The sequence below is a fragment of the Danio rerio genome, chromosome 4 (assembly GCF_052040795.2).
Source record: "Danio rerio strain M-AB ecotype USA chromosome 4, GRCz13ab, whole genome shotgun sequence".
Lineage (NCBI taxonomy): Eukaryota > Metazoa > Chordata > Actinopteri > Cypriniformes > Danionidae > Danio > Danio rerio.
Window position 1 is genome coordinate 61,258,288 of NC_141024.2, and position 10,001 is coordinate 61,268,288.

A 10,001-nucleotide genomic window follows, 5' to 3' on the forward strand; every position below is an offset into this window, starting at 1 on the left:
GCTCACAACAAACTAGTAAATGAGAAGTGGGATAATTAATGTCTTTTTTTCTTTTTTGGTGTTACAAGTCACAAAGCTTCAAAATTTATTGCTAAAAGTCAACTCAAAAGCCCTATTTATTATTAAACCATTTATAAATCTATTATAAAAGTCGATTACCTTATAAAAGTGGTGGGATTTTAGCGGGGTGAATTAGAACATAATTTTTTTAATGGGGGGGAGGGGGTGGATTGGGGGGTCTTTGGGGCTAAGCCCCTTATCCCTTTCGACCCTAGCAACGCCCCTGAGTTCAAGTATCTTTTGGGTTTTTTATTTTTATGAGCAATGAAATGTGAGATTTAAAGATGAATCAGTGCAGCGGCAGCAGTAATGCAGTTGATTTGATTGTCTGTTGTGTTGATGGAGCTGAGTTGAAAGGCAGTGTTATCAGTTTACTGCTCAATCTAGGTTCCTACTCTCACCTATAGGTATGACTGAAAGGACAAGATCTCGGACACAACTGGACACATTTTACAAAAAGTGTTATGCTTGTTTGAGTTGCAGAACAAAAGAGAGATGAGCCAACAAAAAAGCCTGAATGCAAATTATTTATTATAAAATGTAACTCGTAGAACAATTAATTAAAGCAACCAACAAATGTCTAGGGATAATAATGAAGATAAAGAACATAGGATATAAATCACAACAACACATAAGGTTAAAGGGTCAATGAGATGACAGGTCTTGACATGACTCCGGAGTAGCCACAGCGACCTGGAGTAGCTAGCATAACAACTTTTATTCATCCATTAATGAGTAATGCAGGCATCCAATCAGGATTTACCACATACTCCAATCTGGAGTTTCGGGATCATCACAGTATATAAATGTTGTAAGACTGAATACCTGTTGCTCTGCCTAAATCATAAAATATTCATCAAGTTCGTATTCTACTAAAAAAAAGTAAATCTAGTGAACTAGAAAAAATCTTAAACCTAAAAGTAAAGAAACTTTACTAATAAAAGCTGCAACACAGGACAAATGAATGGACTTTCCCAGTCATGTTTCTCATTTAGAGAGTCAGACAGAGAACATCATCCAAAACAACACTAGCTACATGAATACACTGGAGAGTGGAGTACAGATGCATCCAATCCTCTTTTGTTTTCAGATGTGTTAACAGATTTAACCTCTTGTCACAGTGTGAACACTTGTACGGTCTCTCCAGTGTGAATCATCTAGAGCAGTTTTAATTTGAGCTGTAAGAAAAGTCTTCTCACACTTAAGCACATATACTCTTTCACACCAGTGTGGATCTTCATGCGTTCATTAAGGTTTGCTGATCTGTTGAAACTCTTCCCACATTGGGTGCATGTGAATGGTTTCTCTCCAGTGTGGGTCTTTATGTGTTTAAGGTCTGATAAGTTGCTGAAACTCATCCCACACTAGAGTTTGAGTATGCAAAATTCTGTTGTACAACGCTGTGAAAAGGGGTGGGATTAGACAACATGATTAGACATAAATGGTTTATCTCCGGTGTGTCTCATCATGTGTCGATTAAGGGATGATGAGTGGCTGAAACTCCTCCCACACTGAGTGCATGTGAATGGTTTCTCTCCAGTGTGGATCCTCATGTGTAAATTAAGGTGTGATAAGAAGTTAAAACTCTTCCCACACTGAGTGCAAGTAAATGGTTTCTCTCCAGTGTGGTTTATCATATGTAGATTAAGGTTTGATGATTGGCTGAAACTCTTCCCACACTGAGTGCATGTAAATGGTTTCTCTCCAGAGTGGATTCTCGTGTGTTGATTAAGGTGTGGTTTGCAGTTAAAACTCTTCCCACACTGAGTGCATGTGAATGGTTTCTCTCCAGTGTGGATCTTCATGTGTTGATTAAGAGAGGATGATTGGCTAAAACTCTTTCCACACTGAGTACATGTGAATGGTTTTTCTCCAGTGTGGATTCTCATGTGTTGATTAAGGGATGTTGATTGGCTAAAACTCTTCCCACACTGAGTGCATGTGAATGGTTTCTCTCCAGTGTGGATCTTCATGTGTTTATTAAGGAGTGATAAGCAGTTAAAACTCTTCCCACACTGAGAGCATGTGAATGGTTTTTCTCCAGTGTGGATCCTCATGTGTTGATTAAGGGATGATGAGTGGCTGAAACTCTTCCCACACTGGGTACATTGGAATGGTTTCTCTCTAGTGTGGATCCTCATGTGTAGATTAAGGTTTGATGATTGGCTGAAACTCTTCCCACACTGAGTGCATGTGAATGGTTTCTCTCCAGTGTGGATCCTCATGTGTTGATTAAGGTGTGATGAGCAGTTAAAAGTCTTCCCACACTGAGTGCAAGTAAATGGTTTCTCTCCAGTGTGGCTCATCATGTGTAGATTAAGGGATGATGATTGGCTGAAACTCTTTCCACACTGAGTGCAGGTGCAGGTGAAACAATTCTCGTCTCTCCTTTTCAAAATACCATCAGTCTGTAAATGAGTTTTTTCCTCAATTTTGACATGATGTTCCTCCTCTTTACTCACCTTATTCTCTTCAATTGGGTCTGAAATAAATAAATAAAACATTAGTTTTCATTAAGTCTTAAATACTCTCATTAAAAAATAAAAAGTGAAAAGACACTGGAAACTTTGGCTACACACACTGTAATTTTTATGCACATTAAATGTAAAATAATAAAAGATCATGTTTTGTTCGGCCCATTAACATGTACACATTTAAGCAGGTTTAATTAATCTTTATTTATCTAGTGCTTTTACAATATAAATTGTGTTAAAGCCGCTTAACATAGAAATTATAGTAAATTGAAACCGTGTCAGTCCAGTTTTCAGAGTTCCTTACATAATTGATCATAAAAGTCATTTTGGTCATTGATAAGACACAGATTTGAAAGCTGTAAATGGCCTATTTTTATTCCTATATATTCATAATAACAAAATCTTTTTTCTAAAATTTTTAAAGCAGACAGGAAATACTTGTTCATTCTTTGCCTGAGTGGTAAATGCATCAGAAAAAATGTTCCGGGGTAAAAGCTGAACAAACAGCTGAATATTTGCCTCCCAGACATGAGACACACCTGTACAGCATCTGCATAAAGGCTGAAATGTGCACCTTTCCCATTGTGTGCTGTTGGGTCTTTTTCATCAATTCTGGGGTGATTTTGAGGCTTAGCTTGGAAAAAAAACTTTCTCTGTTTCAGCAAATGAACTGATATTTAGGGACATCTTATTTTGACATATTCTGGGAAAATGCTTTGGAAAAAAACAAAAAAAAACAATACACTCTGGGCAAATTTACTCTTTTCATTATATTCATGGCTGTTTTTTCTCTATTGGCCTCTATTATTAAAACATTTTTTTGATTGCAAAGCCATGACAGCATATAATCATGCATTTATGATTGTTGGTATTTCCTGTGACGACAGTCAACATTGTTTAATTTGTCTCCACCCATGGGACGGCTAAAAGGAAATGGGTGAGAGTATAAAAGAAGAGGAGAGTTGAAGAGGCCAGCATTATGTGGTGTGCTGAAGAAAGAGAAGTTGACTGAACTGTTGCATTGAGGGGACAAGTAGAGCAGGGGTGGCCGGCCGGTCAGAATCGGCAGGCTAGCGCAGAAGCTCAATTGAATATACTGGGGTAAAATAAATGCTGATATTACAGAGACATGGCGGGGAAAAATGTAATGTAATGAAATGCTTCTTGTACAATCTGAAACCCACTTTATATCAGATATCACTCGAGCAGTGGAGATTGCTGATTTCTAAAGAAAGCAGACCTTAAACACGCAAATTTTTGCTTTGGCATACCGGAAGCGCTTAACCCAGGTCACTGGCAAATTAAAAGTCCTATTAGCATGCTTCTCCATATACCCTATTATTGCACAGCCAATTTACACAAACTGACTATAGAAACACTATTCTGGTTTTCCAACATCTGAAGATGTACCTGAAATGTACCTGTCAGCCTAATTACAGAAATCCTTGCCTATTATTCTTTATTGGCCAGACGCCTGAGTCTTCTCAGGTAAAAAAAACAAACCCGCCATCCCACAAACATAGAATATTAGAATTGTTTTCACATCTTTAACTCGAGGACCTTAAGTACACCATCTGAGGCTCTGCAAAAAGTTTTATGAGGTTTGGCAGCCTTTCCTATCCCACATTGAACACTCAGGGGTTATTATATCCTATGTGAGAGTTTATCCCTAATTTCTTAATTTGTTTTATCTGTTTTATTTATTTATTTGACTTATTTGACTTATCTATTTTTCTCTTTCTCCCTATTTCTTTATGGGTGTAAGTATTTCTGTATCTTTGTACCGTTTTAATTTTTTGTTCAATACGTGTGTTGTGGAAAAATTTAAGACTTTTGAAAAATAAATAAAAATATTTGAATAATAAGAATGTAAGCAGTACTAAAAATAGTTTTTAGAACTAGTAATAATCCCATGAATCTAGTTACAGTGCATGTCCCTGTCAAAGGTCTGTGAATTTAAGCTTATTATTCACTAAAGAAGGACAAGCCATTCTCGTAGGTGACTTTGTTCTTTGTGTGACTGAAATGTAAGCAATAGCTGTGTTTCCATCCAAAATGCAAATTAAATTTATTTGCAAAACTGGAATATCACATAAAAGATGTGCGAATAAAGCAGCGTTTCCATCCGATGAATCAAAGAGAACAAAATCGTCACTTCCTAATTAACTGGCGCCAAATATCAACAGTAAAAACAGAACTCACAGTGGTAGAAGACGCTACATAAATCTTTTTTGTACTTAATAAATGACTTTCACCTCAGAGGATAATGCCGACACACAATGAACACGTGGTGACGTTTGAAGCCATGAGACGTTTGAAAAACGTTGAGGTGGTATACCTTGAAAAGGGGTATCGTCCCATGCCTAAGCAGCATAACACTTTTAAGATCTAAAAATTAATTATTTAAAAAAAAGTCTCAAGCAAAAATATTCCAATAGCGCCGCCTGCTGGTACATGAAGAATATGGTTAATACTGATGAACTTCACACTCAAATGTTTGCATATCATCAGCTTGCTGATTTTCTTCATTTCTTAAGCAGTAAAAGATATTTTTAAACTAGCTTGTTGGCCAGTTGTAGTCAGTGCAATGCTAAACATTATCTTTTAGTCTCATGTCATCCCAACATCATCATATAGTTTAGAACACTGTACAATGTTTTATAATAATTAATTGTTTTAGTGTCCATTTCATTCAGCATATTCCAAATTAAGGGCATCCACGTTTTCTGACATACTTTTAATCGTGGTCTCTGCAGGTTTCACCAAGTTAAATTTAAGATGTTTTAAGACATATTTAAGACCATTATGAATGAAATTTTAGACTAAGGAATTTTTCAAATGCCCCAGATGAAAAAGATTTGTATTTGTCCTCTCAAAAAATAGTATAATTTAATGCATTTAATAATAAAATAATTATTGAATAATAATAATATTTAAATAATTTTTTTATTTCTTAGCAAAAGATCTTAAATATTGTGTAAAAACAAGAGAGCTCTACTTGTATCCACACACTTTTTTCTAAAATAAACTTTCTTTAAAATAAAAAAACAAACGAGCAAATGTTTTTAAAGTTTTAAAACTATAATAAACTAAATCTATGCGCAACAATCTGTCTAGGTCAATGTCCTCAGCAGTAAATCCATGGAGCACGTTTAAACAAATGTTATTGTAGACAAAATAATTAAACTATTATAATAAATAGAGTTAAAATGACCTTTTTGAATAAAAAGTTAAACATTTATTGAGATAAATTGTTGGTGATTGTATGGGTTTTGGCCAGATTGGGTAACAAAACATGAACAAAGAAAAATAAAGACTTGTATAAAAAGGATTTAAGACCTACAACACAACATTTCAGTAAATTTAAGACTTTTAAGGCCTAAAATTTTAGATTTTGAAATTTAAGACATTTTAAGACACTGCAGGTTTTAAATAGGGAATAGCCCTGGTAATTAGTTAATATAATTATGATGTCATTCTAACTCAGTTACTATCTGTGAGAACTAGTAACAACTACTAGAAACAACTTTAAACCCAAAAAGTTGATTAAAAAAAGGGGAATTGTGATCAACGTGACATATGCAAATGGAAAGTACTAAGCCAACACCATCACTGTAATAGCAGACATCTTTTATGAGAATAGAATAGGTCAAATATTGTCAGCTCAGATAAACTTTTTAAATTAATTGTTTTTATTTATTTTTTAATAGCGCCAGTGCTCATGGACGCTTTACAAACAGTAGGAGAACAAGAAATGCAATAACCTTAAGAAGGTAGAGAAAATGGGAGACTATTAAAACAGAAAAAGAATGACACGAGAACAAGTATGAAAGAAACTCATTCCTATCTTTAAATAAGTTCTTATGTGCATCTAGGAGAACTAGGCAGCACACCCAGGGCTGCAAGATGGATTTAATTTAGTGTTCTTATTATTAAAATAAATCTAAATGAGGATCAAATGACTGAGTTGGTTTTTGAGAATGAAAACCAACCTGTTAGTTCCTGCAGATCTTCATGTTTGACTGTGAATGTTTCTTCAATCTTCACATCTTCACTCTCCTCTTTAATGAACGCCATCTTTATAACAGTGTGGAGATCAGTCGCTTCAGCAGGAGTTTTTCTCTGTGTTTGGACTCTTTATTCTGTTTAAAATGAACCAAACAATGAACAGAAACAAACTTATCTTTAACATTTGCTTTAACAGTTTCTTTATATGAGAGTAATTAACAAAAACAAATCAGGTAAGTCTGAGCTAGAAACAATAGCCACAAATGAGCTGATTAAAACTAGTGACGTAACTACATGTCAGGGTAAAAACAATATTTATAACCAAATAAACAAACAAACAAAAAACTGAATAGTTGTAAAGAAGCTTTTAAAAATGTCTGAAGAACTTAATACAACGTTGAACTATGCATCCACACATGTTTACATTTTATAATGTTAGCATTTAGATATTATTTGAGTGTAAATTCAAAATGTGCAACTCACCTTTTCTGTCTTCAATGAAGAAGTGGGATAAAAAAGGCCTCAGTGGGTTTTTCTTTGTAGGTTGTTGTTGGTAATAATCCCAATGTAGGACTCTAAAATCGTAGTTTGTCCTCCAAAGTTGTTCTCTTACAGCTAAATCAGATAATGAAGTCTCCGTTAGAAACACGGAATATATAGATGCAACCCTGCTGAGCTACTGGATCTGGAATGTGATTGGATAAGACTCAATTGGCCCCCATTAAAGCTGGTATAGAGATGCAAATGAAATGAGCAGTGGGGAGCAGTGAAGACTCAAGACACATACAGTGGGGGATGGGAAGTTTAGCAGCTTTACAAACCAGTTTTACAGAGAAATAATGATGTATTGGGAAAATAAGTTGACTTTAGCCATGATCATTTGTTTTGTTGCTGTTGTTTTATAGGACTATTGATGGAAGCTTTTTTTTTATTTTGGCTTCTGCATTTTGTAGGTAATGCTGATACACCTATGTTGAGGTATTTTGATTTAAAACACATTTTAATTGTTTTTTTTTTCCCAAGCTGTTTTTTGTTTAAAGATGCAAATGAGCATTGAAGACTTAAACCACACTGATGTCTCAACACACACAACTACATTCACTTATAAAATAGTTATGTAAGTGATACTATTGTACTGTGATGAATCATTATTTGTTAAAAGAAACAATTTCTAATCTTCACAGTGAGGTTTTATTTGTGTTAAGTTCAGTCAATAAAGTAATATTAGCAATGTTTTTGTCATTTATTTATCACTGAACTTGTTCTTTATGTGAGTTTAGAGTCCTTTACTTCTCCTAAAGCACATGGCGCTCATTACTGCTTCCTGTAAACTGTCAACACACTCTTAACAGATCAATTATTTCTTTCCAAAAGTGTCTATAAATTTTTATGATCAAAATGTAACTTGTTTCTGTGACAATTTTTTTTTCCTTCATTTTTTAGTTGAACAGAACATGTGTGAGCAGCTCATCTTTCTCGAAAGCCTCTTATTCACCTGATATGTAACAAAGATGTTTTTCCCTCTGATTATCACTTGTGTTTGTGCATACAAATATGCATAGACATTCACAAAAGCATATATAAGATACTCTGTGACAAAACCTTTTTTAATACAGTAAAGCGATCACATACTGTCCATTTTTTGCTACTTTTGGCCTTAGAAGATAACTGTTTGTACATTAATCACAAATGGGTAAGACACACTGTAACTTCAAACTCATTTGTGTTAATTCCAGGTGCTGTGAAATGTTATGTACAAGCTGCAGAAGCAATCAGGTGTGAGTAAAGTGCCATATATCTGATCCAGTCCTCCAGCATCTTTTTTGCTTCAAATAAAGTCTTATACAATAAAATCATTATAAAATTGGTCTTTTGTTGCTAATAATTGATTTATACTATCTGAAATATAACTAATTCTATTATATAGCTTTATCTCTCAACCATGAGAAGGAGGAAAAATGCACTCACTCACTCAATTCAGTCGAATCAATGAGCAAAAAACACAACACATTAAAGCTTACCAAGACATATCTCACAACAAGAGAGATCTGTTATGGTACAGGCACAAATCAAGCGACACAAAGAAACCAAGAAAGCAACTTTAAATCAGAAACTTCCACACCACAGCACAGCAGCTTCTAAGGTAGGCTCATATATATATATATATATATATATATATATATATATATATATATATATATATATATATATATATATATATATATATATAGCTAATTTATTCATTTTCTTGTCGGCTTAGTCCCTTTATTAATCTGGGGTCGCCACAGCGGAATGAACCGCCAACTTAACCAGCAAGTTTTTACACAGCGGATGCCCTTCCAGCCGCAACCCATCTCTGGGAAACATCCACATACACACACTCATACACTACGGACAATTTAGCCTACCCAATTCACCTATCCCGCATGTCTTTGGACTGTGGGGGAAATCGTAGTACCCGGACGAAACCCACGCGAACACAGGGAGAACATGCAAACTTTACACAGAAACGCCTGTTGCTATACATATATATAGCAGCTGGGCATAGTTAATCTGAAAGCAAGTTGGGCTGCGGTCACACTAGAGTTTGTGCTTGCAAAATTCTTTCGTACAGCGCTGCAAAAAAGGGTGGGATTAAACAATATGATTAGACGATACTAAAAGCGACTGATTGCTCCATATAGCTCATGTTTTGATCTTCTATTGGTCTCATGCACTCACGTGATGCGATTTCAAGCTTTGGTCTTACCTTTGTGGAGTACACTATTAAATCTGTCATGCAGCTATATATTTATAATTAGAAAATAATTACATCTCAAGTTAAATTATTGTATAGGCAGTCTATACAGCGTAATTCAATGACAAGAGTTTACTTTCATAACTACCCAATGCATAACTTTTAATGTGATTAACCTGCTCCACCTACACCAACTACAGCATTTCTCAGACTTCTGTTTGACTATGGTGTAATTACAGTAGTGAACATCACATACAACAACAACTGGACTTACTCCTGTAACTTGTTTGCAACAATGAAATTTAAATATCTGTGTCACATATTCATTTAAATAAATGGCTCATCATCATGTGCATTCATCTTTATTAATAGCTGCCTAATAGTCCAGACCATTAACTGATTAGGATCGTTTTACATATATGAAACCTGTTAACAGGTATAGCTGTTCATGCCAATACCAACTTGATAGCCTAAAGCATATTACATGAACAGGACCTGCTTAACATCTCTTAAGACAAATAAGCAAAGGTGTCTATAACAATACATGCTTGATTGCCCAGATCATTACATCTGAATGGTGCCTTTTAGTAACCATAGTTCTTCACCAATACCAGTTTAATACCTCGAATAAAGACACAGATGTGAGGCATCACAGTGGTGCAGTGGGTAGCACGATCACCTCACAGCAAGAAGGTTGCTGGTTCGAGCCTCAACTGGGTCAG

General features: G+C 35.0%; 2 protein-coding genes across 2 annotated transcripts in view; both read right to left on the minus strand.

Annotated features, from left to right (window-relative positions):
- The window catches only part of znf1040 (zinc finger protein 1040), a 175,470-nt gene that overhangs the window by 55,885 nt on the left and 109,584 nt on the right, over positions 1-10,001 (minus strand). The window lies entirely within an intron of this gene.
- On the minus strand, positions 571-7,171 carry LOC141375060 (uncharacterized). The gene is made up of 3 exons (XM_087250257.1): positions 7,026-7,171; positions 6,527-6,676; positions 571-2,542 (listed from the first exon to the last, which is right to left on the minus strand). The coding sequence occupies exons 2-3, from the start codon at positions 6,609-6,611 to the stop codon at positions 1,479-1,481; spliced, it is 1,149 nt and encodes a 382-aa protein (XP_087106383.1). The 5' UTR covers positions 6,612-6,676; positions 7,026-7,171; the 3' UTR covers positions 571-1,478.